This window comes from Eubalaena glacialis, chromosome 6 (assembly GCF_028564815.1).
Source record: "Eubalaena glacialis isolate mEubGla1 chromosome 6, mEubGla1.1.hap2.+ XY, whole genome shotgun sequence".
NCBI lineage: Eukaryota > Metazoa > Chordata > Mammalia > Artiodactyla > Balaenidae > Eubalaena > Eubalaena glacialis.
Genome location: NC_083721.1, coordinates 100,027,593 through 100,043,521, shown reverse-complemented (window position 1 = coordinate 100,043,521; position 15,929 = coordinate 100,027,593). Strand labels below are relative to the sequence as shown.

The 15,929-nt window shown below is 35.2% G+C and overlaps 1 protein-coding gene across 1 annotated transcript in view; it reads right to left on the bottom strand.

The window, feature by feature from the left end:
- Positions 1-15,929, bottom strand: part of ZBBX (zinc finger B-box domain containing) — a 115,574-nt gene that overhangs the window by 44,772 nt on the left and 54,873 nt on the right. The window contains exons 8-9 of the mRNA XM_061193464.1: positions 6,971-7,129; positions 1,256-1,430 (exon numbers count right to left, since the gene is read on the bottom strand). Coding sequence (XP_061049447.1) covers positions 1,256-1,430; positions 6,971-7,129 — 334 coding nt within the window. The remainder of the gene's footprint in view (positions 1-1,255; positions 1,431-6,970; positions 7,130-15,929) is intronic.

The following is a 15,929-nucleotide window of genomic DNA, read 5'->3' as shown; positions in this document are numbered from 1 at the left end:
TAATTATATGCCAACATCTGGCCTCTACCATTCCAGGTTTCCATGATTCCTTTGAAATCAGGCAGTTCAATTCCATTTAAGCATCTTTATCCACAATCTTCAGCCTATAGAGGAAAGCTACAACACATCAGTTCCTCTATTATTTTTAAATACTATGTCTTCAAAGTGGACAATCGAAAAGGTATTTCTATAGAAGACTTAATCCTTTTCAGAGTAAAAAAGTAAAAAATACATCAAAATGTGAAAGCACAAATAAAAGAGCACATAAAATAACATAGTCAATGAGAGTTATATTGATGTACATACTAAAACAGGGTATACAAATAAAGTCTTGGAAGTATTAACAAAATTGATGTATCATGAACAAATGTAGGAAAAATATTTGAAAGAGAGAACATTATTTAGTAAAAAATCAGATTTTAATTGGGAATAAGGTGTGTGATATCTTGACATTAGGAATTACACTATGTTACAAAAGAGGACTAATCAGGAGAGTTCCTTCACTGGAAAAAAAATGAAATAAAAATCATAAAATTGAATGCTTCAACTAAGTTACATGATTTAAGTTTATTATCTAATATTTTATTTTTAATGAAAATCAATTGGAAGCCTCAACAAGATTCTGAGTAATAAAATTAATAAATTGAATACTTCTAAAGGTATGATTTCCCTCAAAAGGTACTGGGAAACAAAGAAAAGACACTGTACACTTCGGTCATCCAGATCTTCAATGTCTAGAATATGGGTGTGAAAATTACCAAGGAAAAATAAAAACAAATATTTCTTCAAAAAGAAAGAAAAACAAAAGACAAATTAATTATCCCCCTGAACTTCACAGCAGTCCTTGAAATATATTTCTCAAGACACATATAAGAAAATTCTCTACTGCTCTCATCTCATAGATCCTCCTGTTTTATATGTTGTAATTACAGTTCAATAAAGGAATAGTTGTTCTGACAAAACTTTCTGCTAGAAGAGGAGCTGAGAGAATCTAATTCTCTATTCATTTGACAGCCTGAATTTACGTAAGAAACAAAGGCAAATATATCCCCAATGCCCAATTCTGGGGTTTATAAATATTAAAACACTAAACCAATGGTCATAGAGTGACTACTCCTTTGAAGAGTTATATCAAACTACTATCCCAATGTTTCAGTGTTTCTGAACACTGCATTTATATTCACAGAGAATGGAGATAAAATAAATTCAGCTTTATTTTAAAGCATTCATTTTATTTAAAAAAACAAAGCAGTACCTGGTTTTGCTGCATGTAACTTCTGTTTCTCATTGTCATCATGATGCCCAGTTCTCCATTGATTTAGAACTTCTTGAAAGGATTGGGCAGAAGCTTCTTCAACAAATGGCCCTTCACACAAGAGCCTATCTCTTGGATTTGCACATTCTTCTTTTTTTGTTGTTGAAAGTTCTACCTAAAACAATTAAAAGTGTATCTAAATGTGCTTTACTAAATGTTCTGTATCTTACAATACAGGTAGCATTAATTAGTGAGCATTGTGAATCACACATTATTTTTAAACTTAGAACAGAATGTTTTAAAGTTGTACTTATTTATGTGCTTTACTGATTTCTTTAAAACTATAGACAGTTTTAAACTGTCTCTTCAGAAATACTAAAACTAGAACCTACAGGACTGAGGGTTTATCACTATGTTATCCACCAGTGTTTTCCCTGGAAAGCAGTGATAGCCTTGTATCTAATTCTACTTCTCCAGTCTCCTGCTCCCTGCAACCTCCCCACAGCAGAAAGAACAGTTTCTTAACATGTAAATCTGATGTCACTTCTCTGCTCCAAACCCTCCAATGACTCTCTGTGAAACCCTCAGTTCCTACTAGGACTTACAAGGCTGTACACAAACTTGTACCCCCCTGCCTTTCACTTCACTTCCTTTAATTCTCCCCTTCATTCACCCTGCTCCAGCTAAACTTATCTTCTTTCAGTTCTAGGAACCCATCAAGCATATTCCACTCGAGGGCCTTGCGCAGGCTATATCCAATGCCTGGAATGGTCCCTTTTCATATCTTCACACAGCCATTCCACTCATTTAATTTGGTCTTGGCTCAAATGTCACCTACTCAGAGAACAGGTGATGACACTACTGATGACCCTAAAAACAAAGCCCCTTTCTCCCCGACTTTCCAATCTCTTATCTGCTTTATTTTTCTCTCAATAACTTATCTCCATGTGAATTTACTCTACATGTTTGTTTATTGCTGGTCTCTCCCCATTAGAATGTAATGGGATCAGGAATGCTGTCTGTTTCCTCAGTGCCAAGAGTAGTGCCTGGCACAAAGTAGGTGCTCATTAAAAGTTAGCTGAATGAATGGACAAATTAATGAATGCATATGAAAAACTGCCTGCTTCTCAATGTAATGACGGGGGGGAAAGGATGAATTCCATACAAAATATAGATCCACTGTGAACACACAGAAGAAAATAAAGGTAGGATTTGGCAGTTATCCAGTGAATCAGAGAAAACAGCCAAATTAGGAATCTAAAGCAAAATAAGTTCCGCACCAATGCTGAATTATCAAATGTGGATTACCTACACTGATGAAATTGCTAAATCTCCATTGTGTATCTTCTAGATACAACAGTAGAATCCTCTATGTTCAGCCCTTAATTGCAAAAAAACCAGGCAGATTGTCAGAGGACAATTGAGAGAAAATCGTTAAATATGTGCATATATAAAATTCAGTATAAACAAAAAGCATCTGGAACCTACAGACACTATGCTAGTGGTTGACACAGAAACACAGAAATAGAAATAGGAGCAAAGAGCAGGAATTTAACTCAGATAAACAAGAATCCTATGGACAAAAAGTGTCAGGGGCAGTATTCCGGAGTGAGAGAATGGTACATATGTTAAGGCATGGAGTTAAAGAACACAGTGGCATGGAACTGTATGCAGTTGTGTTGCTATAGCAAAAAGTGGGATATGAGAAAATATAAAGGGTGGAAAGACAAGTAGGGGCAGGTTGTAAAGGATCCTGCCTGCCATACAGAGAAAATTACACTTAAAACATATTGGAAATGCAAACCTACTGAAGAGTCCCACACAGTAGCTACTGAAGAGTCCCACACAGTAGTGTGGGAGAGAAAGAAATTGGAGAACAGTGAGTTTGGATGCAAGGAAACAAATTAAAATTTACATCCATTTCTCAATATCTATCAACATTACAAATGCATAACCCTCTTCACCTAAGAATCTTAGGATTTTATCATATGGATATACTCATATATTTCTGAGTATTGCAAAACAATATTTTTATTGTTTTTAATTTATTGTTTTACTGTTTTTAATTTATTTATTGTTTTTAATTTATTGTTTTTATTTAATATTGCAAAACAATATTTTTCAAAATTATTTTTTATACTATAGTTTATACTGGCAAAAGATTAAAACAGTATAAATGCTGATCAGAGAAAACATAGTTTAAAAGTTATTTTATATCCAATAAATGGAGTATTTAACAACCACTATATAGAATGAGAAGGCTGTGGAATACACTTACATGGATAACAAAACTACTGTTAAGTGTAAAAAGCATGTTTGCAGAGCAGTATGCAACATACTAATATTTTGTTAAGAAATACATACATACAAAAGTAGAATAATTATTAAATAATTATCCCCTTCTAGAAAGGGAGAGAAGAAAATGCACTTTTCACTTTATAGACCTTTTGCACTTTAAGCAAAAGCTAATTTCAGTATTTGGAATAGCAATAAGAATAGAAGTGACCAAATATTCAAGAGTTTTCAGACAGTTTTAAGATGAGATGTGGTAACTGACTGGATATGCAAAGGAGAAAGAGAAATGACTATAGAAAATAAATGTTCCTGCTGGCTTGGAAAGCTAGAAGAGAGGCTGCCACCAACAGTAACATCCATAGGTTTTGGAGAAGACATGATGAATTTCGTTTGGAAATACTGAGTCTTAGAAGTATGTGGGAAGGTATTTACAGGTATTCAGTAAGCAATATGTGAATGCGTGTGTATATGTATGCTGCACTCATGAAGATGCACTGAAAACTCAGTGCTTAATACAAAATGAGTTAAGTATTCTGGTGATTCTAGCAGCTTTCCAGGGCAGCTCCTTTCCAAGCAATGAATCAGAGACACAAGACATTCGCATTTTACAGCTATGCCTATGGAATACTTGGCTTCCACACAGCGGTGGCAGGATAGGAAAAAGCCAGAGGATAGTACATTGGCTCTTAAATGTTTCAGCTCAGAACTGTCATATGTCACTTCCACTCAGAGCCCGTCAGGATCCTGCCCGATTCTACAGGGGCTAGGAAATTTGAAGAAGCACATGGAATCCAATGCTGTGCATCCATTACCCCTCTAGGCTACATGATACCCCACAAAATATGTTTTAATATCCCCACTTTCCAGAAAAGGAAACAGAGGATCAAAAGGCTAAAGTAAACTACCCGATGTTACAAAGCTAGAAAACCAGAGTCAGGATTTCAAACCCAGGTTTCAGTCTCTAAAATGAAAGTTCTTTCATGAACTGCACCCATTTCCGAGGATATCCACTGGCTTGAATCCATAAGAAAAGTCCTAAGACAGATATCAGGCTTTAGCACCATTTTGACTCTTCCAGGCATTCAAATTGCTTGGTAAGCCAATTAAAAATCAGATTCCTGGGCCCAACCTAGATGTAAAAAAAATCGAAGTTTGAGTGGCAGGCCAGGAATGCACATTTTTTACAAACTTACCCAGTGATTCTGATGCTTATTGCAGCTGGAGAACCTCTGCTCCTCAGCACAGAGTAGTACGAAGCATATGAGGGGGGCACTTCTTTAGTGTGTGCGCTGTGTACAGGTGCACACCTGAGGGTCGACAGCAGGGATGCCCAACCAGGACTACTCACCAGAATGACTGAGCAGGTGTTAAAACCACACGTCTGGACCCACCCAGAGAGATGCTAAACTCAGTCATGTGTGTTTCTCTAATGTTTCTCCAGTTGATTCTAATGTGCATTCCTGGATGAAACCACTGAATTAATGGCTTCACATTAAGACCAGGGGTGGAGGGTCTATACAGCATACACAGTTACCGATGGGAACAAGAGGCAGCATTTATTTTAGGGATTAAAAGAGCAGGCAAAAGAGTAGCTCTATAGCTTTCTAGTAGAGCTCGTTACTTAAATCCTCTCTGGCTTTCTCATCTGTTAAGTGAGATAATAATAATGTAAAACTTATATGGCTATTGTGATTACTGGATAAGATAAAGCAATTAAAGGATTAAGCCTAGCATACAGAGTTTAATAAATGTTAGCTGTTGATTTATCACTATTTTTATTGGTAGGATAAATTAGATAAAATGGCAGGCATGAAGGAGAAACCCTTAAAACCACAGCCTCTGGGTAATGGTTAAAAGCAGGTAATTTGGGGTCATAAAGCCTGGGTTCAAATTGAAGTTCCACTATCAATGATATCTTGGGCAATTTAAAAAAACTGCTTTGCCACTATTTTCTCATCTGAAAAAAAAGAAAAAAATTTAAAAGAGTAAAAAGAGATAATGCACGTAAAATATGTAGGATGGTGTCTGGCACATAGTCGGTCCTCAGTACATTATTATTCTAATAAGACTGTAACTCATTCAGTGATTATTCACAAGCACCCTTGGCAGGTCTATTAGTGAAATTCATGCCAAACTGCTAACCTTCCTGGACAATTCAAGTATAGTTTCTCTACTGTAAAGAGGTCCTACTACCATAGAGCATGTTTTCTTTTATGTTCTCTGAGCAAGGGTTAGGAACTCACGGGACTGAAGTTCAAGCCTGATTCTGTCACAAAGTAACAAGCTGTGTGACTCTGGCCAAGTTACTATTTCTGAACTACAGTGAAAAGGCGAGTGGCATCTAAAAGAATGAGGATTATTAATTACAAGGATCAAAATTTGAGGAAGTTTCTTTCTTGCTAAAGAATCAATACAACAAGTCTATTATTAAAACACAAACATGAGCTGATGAAAGCTTATCTAGTACATCATAGGATCAGTAATCAATCTGAATGACCACACAATTTGGTATAAATCTGATTTTAAATAACTGTGAAATTGCCTGTCACCTAAAACACTTGGCAAGGTTTTGTATGTTTAGCCTCTCTAAGATCCTGATTAATATAAAATTGTTATATTGCATTGTAGTTTTTTTTTATATTTCTCCCAAATATTCATTTCCTGATGTGGTGAAAATGCCTGGAAAGCAATATGATCAAAGGATCATTCATCAAAAAACTAGTAGCCATGGAGGTATTTGTAGTGAGGTGGATGGAGTTAGAGTCTGTCATAACAGAGTGAAGTAAGTCAGAAAGAGAAAAACAAATACAGTATGCTAACACATATATATGGAATCTAAGGGAAAAAAAAGGTCATGAAGAACCTAGTGGCAAGACGGGAATAAAGACACAGACCTACTAGAGAATGGACTTGAGGATATGGGGAGGGGGAGGGGTAAGATGTGACAGGGTGAGAGAATGGCATGGACATATATACACTACCAAATGTCAAATAGATAGCTAGTGGGAAGCAGCCGCATAGCACAGGGAGATCAGCTTGGTGCTTTGTGACCACCTAGAGGGGTGGGATAGGGAGGGTGGGAGGGAGGGAGACGCAAGAGGGAAGAGATATGGGAACATATATATATGTATAACTGATTCACTTTGTTATAAAGCAGAAACTAACACACCATTGTAAAGCAATTATACTCCAATAAAGATGTTTAAAAAAAAACAAACTAGTAGCCAGAGAAATCAAAGCAATCTCTTTAAAAGGATTTTTACAGTGAAAGTGTTTCTGATTAATAAAAAAAACAAATTCATATTACCAACAATGTGATCAAATAATCTCCAAAACTCTACAGCTCTAGTTGAGTATATGAATGACAGTTTCCATGATCATGTATGACAGAAAATGTCTACTATATTTTCCTCAGCTTACCTCAGAGCTGCTCCCCTGAAGAAGAAGAGATTTGGTTTTATGCTGACTTTTACTAATCCCTTTTGTAGAATGATTCTCCCCTTTGGGTTCATCCGGATTAACTTTCTTTATAAACTGATGGGCAACATCCAATACATTGGATAATATTTGAGATTTTGCCTATAAATAAACAAAATAGGAATAAAAAGCCTAATATGTCAGCCTAAGTAATTTAGATATATTAAATCATGTTTTCATTATTCTATGACTAATAAACTTCAATGCATTTTATTTAATATTTAAAAATACAAATTGCCATTTACATCAACCATATAATAGTGACAGCTGCCATCTACTGAAGGGCTAGTTTGAGCTTATACTATCCTAAGTATCTTAAAAACATGTTATTTAATCCTCAACTCTAAAGCATAACTATTTTTATCATTGCTTTAGGGATAAAGAAAGGAAAGTTTTGAGGGTTTAAATAACTTGTCCTTGGTCACATGGTGAGTGGGTGGCAGAGCTGGGAAGTGACCCCAGGTGTGTATAATTCTAATGACTCCTAGCCTTTCCACTATATCGACCCTAAATAGGTAGGTGTGCTATTTTGCGCACATCATGGCTAAAGAACTAAATATAATCTAGAGGGAGCCTGAATAAGCAGTAATGAGTATTTTGTTGGTGATAAAACATCTTTAGAAAGTATTAACTACTCAAAAGTGCACATCCAGAAGTGCCCTAGCAAACTCCCAGTTGTTCTTTTCGCCATGCCTTTGCTCATGAGTTTCACTTACCAGGAAGGCCCTCCCTCCTCTATTATCTTCCTTGTCGGGCACACTCCTACCTCTCCTTCTAGATTCACCCCAAGTTACTCCCATGGGTCCAGGCACCTCTCCCTGCCTCCCTCCCACAGATGCATGAGGCGCCCATTCTCTGCACCCTCTTCCTACCCTGAGGAGATCCCTACCAGCCCACACAGTATTGATTTTATATCATCTTTTGATGTCTGTCTACACCATAAAAGTTCACAGAAGAAAAACATCATGTCTTCTTCAATCTTTGTGTGGCTACCACAGTGCCTGGCAAATAGCATATGGCAAAATAACATAAAAATAAGGTGTTGGGGGAGGGAGAGGGAGAATCACAGAATTAAAATAAATAACTGGGAAACAAGAATTCAAAAAGCCTTTTCAAGTGCCTTCAGAGTGGCCGGAAAAGAACAGGCAAATCTCAGGAAGGCCCTATTTTCTAAAGGACTTCCTATAGGCAATAAGCCTGGTTTGCCCAAGGAGACCCTGCAGGATTCTGGATCCCATCTGAGCTTGAACCAAACAAACTCCAGAGGGAAGATGCAGGCACTTCAGAGACTCTCTGAAAACCTGACATTAGGAACACAAGTAATAGGTCTTACTTCTTAGCAAATGTTCTCAAGATAGAGGAAAACTTCAGCAGGGATCAGAAATGATTATTTTATACTCTCCCATGAAAATGTGCCTATTTTAAAATTTTCATCTAGCTACCTATTTAAATAGCTAAGACTACTTTCCAGTTATGATCTTTAGTAAATCTATTAAGATTCAATGCAATCTGATTCTGGAATAAATCAGTGAACATCAAATTAACTAGTGTTACTTCACACTGAATTAATAAATTTATCTATGAAAAATGACTAAAATGACCTATGCACACATATTGCTTTCCATATACAAACCTATGGCATCTGCTCCAAATTTTCCCAAAGATCATCAAAAAGCCTTTACAGACCTAAGCAGTCCTTATTTTTAAAAGAAATTCATATTTATAACACAAAATTGTTGTCTATATTCATTATACTGTGCATTAGATCTCCATGGCTTATTTACTACTTGTTGCAAGTGTGTACCCTTAAACAACATCAGTCTTATCCCCTTCATGGCCCCATCCCCTGTAAACACCATTTTGCTGTTTTTTATGAGTTTGACTTTTTGGATTCCACATATAAGGGATATCATACAGTATTTGTCTTTCTCTGTCTGACATATCTCACTTAGCATAATGTGTTCAAGGTCGATCCATGGTGTCACAAAAGGATATCCTCCTTTCTCATGGCTGAATGATATTTCATTGTGCATATATACCACATCTTTTTTATCCATTCACCCATTGATGGGCATTTAGGTTGTTTCCATATCTTAGATATTGTGAATGATGCTATTTAGGAGTGTATCTATCTCTTCAAAATCCTGTTTTAATTTCCTTGGCTATATATCCAGAACTGGAACTGCTGAATCATATGGTAGATCTATTTTTAATTTCTTGAGGAAACTCCATATTATTTTCCATAGTGGCTGCACCAATTTACATCCCCACCAACAGTGTACGAGGGTTCCCTTTCCACCACATCCTTGCCAGCACCTGTTGTCTTCTTGAGGACATTACTTGGTTTGGGGTTAGTGGAGATTATAAAGAGGCACAAAGGAACATTTGGGGGGTGACAGAAATACTGTGTATTTATTTATACTGAAGGTTACACAAGTGTATTGAAATGTATTTTCAGAACTAATCAAGCTGCACACTTCAAAGGAGTGCATTTTACACAACAATGTGAACATACTTGTCATTGCTGAACTTAAAAATGGTTAAGATGGTAATGTTTACATTTTTTGTATTTTACCACAATTTTTAAACAATGTGGACACAGAAATAATGTGTGATTTTATTGTTCATAAATTAAACCTGAATAAACTTGATTTATCAAGAAAAAAAAGGAAATTAAGCCAATGGTAATGTTTCATTTTTCCAGAAACATCTGCATTTTAACAAATATTTTTTTAAGCGAAGTAATCCAATATAACCTGATTTTAAATTCCCTAGAATAAAGTACTATTGACTTCAAAGGTGGTTAAAATTTCTAGTTTGTATTTTATATTTTTAAAAATATCAAAAAACAATAGTATTTTATATAAAATTATCAAGATAGAATTATCATTCAAATATATATATATACATATTTAAATAGCACAGAACAAAGATTATTTCTGTCCTAAAATGAATCTTGCTATCAATGATTCAGTAATTTTTATAACAGTTTTAGGTAGCATATTAAGAGACCCTTAAATGGCCAAAAAAATGATTTTATTCTTAAGTTAAATTTAGTGGGCTTCCCCGGTGGCACGGTGGTTAAGAATCTGCCTGCCAATGCAAGGGACACAGGTTCAAGCCCTGGCCCGGGAAGATCCCACATGTGGCGGAGCAACTAAGCCCGTGCGCCACAACTACTGAGCCTGCACTCAAGAGCCTGCAAGCCACAACTACTGAGCCCACGTGCCACAACTACTGAAGCCTGAGTGCCTAGAGCCCGTGCTCTGCAACAAGAGAAGCCACGACAATGAGAAGCCCACACACCGCAAGGAAGAGTAGCCGCCGCTCACCACAACTAGAGAAAGCCCGCGCTCAGCAACAAGGACCCAACACAGCCAAAAATAAAAACAAACAAATAAATAAATTTAGTGCTAAAAAATAAGATAAATATCATGAATAACTGATAAATTGGAATGCTATATCTAAATGTCTTAAGATTCCATTAATTCAATATAAATAAAATGCCAATAAATGTGAATTTTTTTTCCCACGACACCTTACATTTAAATATTACTCTTCTTGGTTGTTAGAGTGTATAAGTATACTCTATTTTTCTCATTCTTAAAAGAATTTTACAAGGAAAGTGAACAGAATTGTGATCCCCACTACTTAGACAAGAAAACCCAAGCTCATAAAGCTTAGGTCAAAGCCAAGTGGATACAAAACGCTGCGGCCTGAGTTAAAATCAAGGTCTTCCTTCTTCCAGCCTAATCCCTTTTCCCTACCGAATTATGTTAACACAGAAAATGTGTTTTACTTTTGACTTTCTGAAACTTAAAATTATTAAATTGTATCTCTAATAATGGATATGAACATTGTTCCTTCCATTTAACAAAACAAAACTACATACATCGTGAAATGTTTACCACAATAAGTTTAGTGAACATCCATTATCTCATATAGATACAAAATTAAAGAAATAGGAAAAAAAATTTTCCTTATGATGAGAACTCTTAGGATTTACTCTCTTAACAACTTTCATATATAACATTAATATATACAACTGCTTGTGCAGAGATTAGATTGTTGAGTTCTTGTTTTTAATTACATTTATTGTGCTTATTTATTTTCATGTTTGACTAAGCACTAGCACATTGAAGGGAGGAATAGAGATACTCCTTTCACTCATCTCACCTACATATTGCAGGAGAGAGGGGAATTGGAGGGCTACATGAACTTTGAAAAAACACAACTTTTGAGCAACAAAGTTAAAAGTATTCTATAAGAGTAGAATTATACAACAAACTTAAGCCATCTATCCCCTAACTAAGAGGTGTAAAATTTAACAGAATCATTAAGATTAGAAGTTCACCACAATACTATAACATGCTATTTTATAATACTTAAAAGTTCCTACGTATGTGAAAAATATATCACCCATATGTTATTTTTAACAATGTTAATTCTTCCAATGATCACAGAATATCTTTCCATTTGTTTGTGTCTTCTTCAATTTCTTTCAGCAATATTGTTAATAGTTTTCATGCACAGGTCTTTCATCTCCTTGGTTAAATTTATTCTTAGATTTTTTTTTTTTTTTTTTTTTTTTTTGGATCTACTGAAAAACATTTAATGATACACTTTAAAAAAATATCTGCTGCAACTTTATACACTCACAGCCATTATTCTTGCTGACTGAGGCCCTTACCAATTCTTACTTGGATTATTATAATAACATCCTAATTTGTCTTCCACCTCCAGTGCTGCTTTCAATCCATCTTCCATACGACAGGCAGAGCTTTCTAAAATCTAGACCTGATGGTCACTCCTTTGTTTAAAACCGATGTTGACTCCAACTGCTTACAACATGAGACATCCTTACCATGGTTTGGACTCGTGTTTCAGACCCAGCTTGACAGCTGCTATACTACTTACACAGTAAGTGACCTGCCAATTAACTCTCCCCTCCATTCTTAGATATTTTATTTTTTTATTGCAGTGGTAAATGAATTGTTTCCTTAATATCTCTCTCTTCTAATTTGTTGCTAGTGTATAGAAACACAACCTTTTTTATATTGATTGCAAATTTACGGTTTTTGTTTATTATTCTAATAGCTTTTCAGTGAAGTCTTTATGGTTTTCTGTAAATAAAATCATGTCATCCACAAATAGTGACAGTTTAACTTCTTCCTTTCCAATTTAGATGCTTTTTATTTCTTTTTCTTACCTAATTGCTCTGGCTAGGACTTCCAATACTATATTAAATAAGAGTAGTAAGAGTGTGCATCCTTGTCTTGTTCCTGATCTTAGAGGGATAGCTTTCAGGTTTTCATCATTGAGTACGATGTTAGCTGTCAATCTGTCATATATGGCCTTTATTACTTTGAAGTATTTTACCTGTATACACATTCTATTGAGAGTTTTTTATCATAAATGGGTGTTGAATATTGTCAAGTCCTTTTTCTGCATCTTTTGAGATGATTATTTGATTTTCTCTTTCATTTTGTTAATGTGGTGTATCATGTTGATTGATTTGTGAATGTTGAATCATTTTTGCATCCCTGGAATAAATTCCACCTGATCATTGTGCATGATCCTTTAAATGTATTATATCTGGTTTGCTAATATTTTGTTGTGAATTTTTGCATCTATGTTCATCAGAGATATTGGCCCGTAATTTTATTTTTTGGTGCTGTCCTTGTTTGGTTTTTGGTAACAAGGTAATGGTCTTGTAAAATAAACATTCTCATCTCTTCAAATTTTTGGAAGAGTTTGAGAAGGATAAGTATTAAATAGTCTTTGAATGTTTGGTAGAATTCACTCATGAAGCTGTCTATCCCTGGACTTTTGCTTTTTGGAGGGTTTGTGATTACTGTTACAATCTCCTTACTAGTGATTGGTCTATTCAGATTTTCTATTTTTTCATGATTCAGTCTTGGAAGATTGTTTGATTCTAAGAATTTGTCCATTTCTGCTAGGTTGTCCTATTGTTGGTGTATATCTATTTGTAACATCCTCTTACGATCCTTTGTATTTCTGTAGTATCCATTGTAATTTTTAGTCTTTTGTTTCTAATTTTATTTATCTGAACCTCCTCTCTTTCTTAGTGAATCTAGCTAAAAGTATGTCAACTGTATCTTTTCAAAGAATGAGCTCTGTTTAATTGATCTTTTCTATTGCCTGAAGTCTCTATTTCATTTATTTCCACTCTGATTTTTATTATTTCCTTTCTTCTACTGACTTTGGGCTTCATTTGTTCTTCTTTTTCTAGTTCCTTTAGGTGTAAGGTTAGAATGTTTGAGAGGTTTTTTGTTTCTCGAGTTAGGCCTGTAATGCTACAAACTTCTCTCATAGTACCACTTCTGCTGCATCCCATAGATTTTGGTAGGTTGTATTTTCATTTTTATTTGTCTTCAGGTATTTTTTTATTTCTCCTTTGACTTCTTCATTGACCCAACAGTTGTTCATTGGCAAGCTGTTTAGTCTTCATACATTTGTGACTTTTCCAGCTTTCTTCTTATAATTAATTTCTATTTTCATACCACTGTCATCAGAAAAGGTGCTTGATATGATTTCAATCGTCTTAAATTTATTGATATTTGTTTTGTGCCGAAACATATGGTCTATTCTTGAGAAAGTTCCATGTGCATTTGAGAAGACTGTGTACTCTGCTGCATTTGGATGGAATGTTCTGAACAAATTTATCAAATTTGTCTGGTCTAATGTTTCATTTAAGGTTGCTGTTTCCTTGTTGACTTTCTGACTGGGATGATCTATTCACTGATGTAAGCAGGGTGTTAAAGTTCCCTACTATTAACTATTTTTGTGTTGCTGTCAATTCCTCCCTTTAGGTCTGTTAATAATTGCTTTATATATTTTGGTGCTCCTATGTTAGGTGCAAATATATTAACAAATGTTATATATTCTTGATAAATTTTTCCCTTTATCATTATATAATGTCCATATTTGTCTCTTGTTACTTTTTTTAGCTTGAGGTTTATTTTAACTGATATGAGTATGTTTACAATCACTTTCCTGTGGCTACCATTTTCTTAGAATATCATCTCCCATCCCTTTACTTTAAGCTTATGTCTGCTTTTAGAGCTGAGATGAGTATCCTGAGGTAACATGGAGTTGGTTCCTGTTTTTTAATCCATCCAGCCACTCTGTGTCTTTTGACTGGTGAGTTCAATCTATTCACATTTAGGATGATTATTGACAGAATAGGACTTAGTACTGCCATTATATCTTGTTTTCTGGTTGCTCTATATCTCCACTGTTTCTTTTTCCTTGTGTTTCTGTCTGCCACTTTGGTAGTTTTCTACAATGTTTTTCACAGTTTCCTCTTGTTTTATATTTTATGCCTCTGCTCTAGATTTATGTTTTGTGGTTACCATGAGGTTTATATAAAAGTCTCATAGATAAAATAGTCCTTTTTCTGCTGATAGCATATTATCTTCATTTGCCTATTCAAGTTCCATTCTTGTCCTCTTCCCCTTTATATGTTTTTGTTGTCTCAAATTATCCATTTTTATGTTGTTTGTAACCAAATTGAAGTGTCTATACTTATTTTTACTGCTTTTTCCCCTTTAACCTCTATGCTATAATTGTTTAACAACCTAATCTGAAACAGAGTTGCAATTTTCTGATTCTATTTATCATTTTACTCAAAGTTTTGTGTACTTTTGCCTTCTGATTTTGGGTAGAAGAGCCCTCTTCAACATTTTTGGTAAGGCAGGTCTAATGGTGATGAACTTCCTCAGCTTTTGTTTGTCTGGTAAATGCTTTATTTCTCCTTCATATCTGAAAAATAACTTTGCTGGGTAGAGTATTCTTGGCTGACAGTTTTTATCTTTCAATATTTTGAGAATATCATTCCACTCTCTTCTGGCATGTAGAGTTTCTGCTGATAGCCTGATGGGGGTTCCTTTGTAAGTTACTATCTTTTTTCTCCTGGTTGCCTTAAAAATTCTTTATCATTGCCTTTTGACAGTTCTAATATAATGTGTCTTAGAGAAGGTCTTTTTGCACTGAGATAATAATGTGTTCTCTTAATTTCCTGGACTGTTATCTCCAGATCCTTCAGATTTGGGAAGTTCTCAGCTATTATTTCTTTAAATAAACTCTCTTCTCCCTTCTCCCTCTTTTCTCCTTCTAGGATACCCATTATCCTTATGCTGCCTTTCCTAATGGAGTTGGATAGTTCTCATAGAATTTCTTCATTTTTAAAAGATCTTAGTTCTCTCTCCTCTTCTACCTGAATCATGTCTATATTTACATCTTTGAGTTCACTAATTCTTTTTTCCATATGGTCTCTATTTCCAGTGCTTTCTAATGCCTTCTTCATCTCATTTATTGAGTTCTTCAGCTCTAGATTTTCTGTTTGTTCTGTTTTTCAGAGTTTCAGTTTTGCTAAAGTATTCCCTCTGTTCATTAATTTTATTCCTGAGCTCATTTGAATGGGCTTTCTGAGTTTTCTTGTAACTCACTGAGTTTCCTCGTGACAGCTATTTTGAATTCTCTATCAGTCAGATTGCATTATTCTATGACTTTAAGTTCGATTTCGAGAGAATTGTCATTTTCTTTTTGTGATACTGTGTTATCGTGGTTTTTCATGGTGCTTGAGGAGTTGTTCCTCTGCCAGTGCATTTGAAGTAGCAAACACCTTTCTTATTTAGATAAAGCTTTTTAACTTTGATTCTAACAGTTAAACAAGTTGGTATATATTAGAAGCCTTTCTTTTGTTTTTCAGTAGGTGGCACTACAGCACAAGTTTCTGGTTTCTCTTACCTGAGCTGCCTCTGGCTTTGTTTGAGAATGGGCACTTTCCACCCTCCACTGCCTCTGTCAGAGGTGTCCTCAGTATCCAAGTTGTCACTGCTTGGGTCTCCAGGGTTGCTGGTGCCTTGCTGTGCCAGTG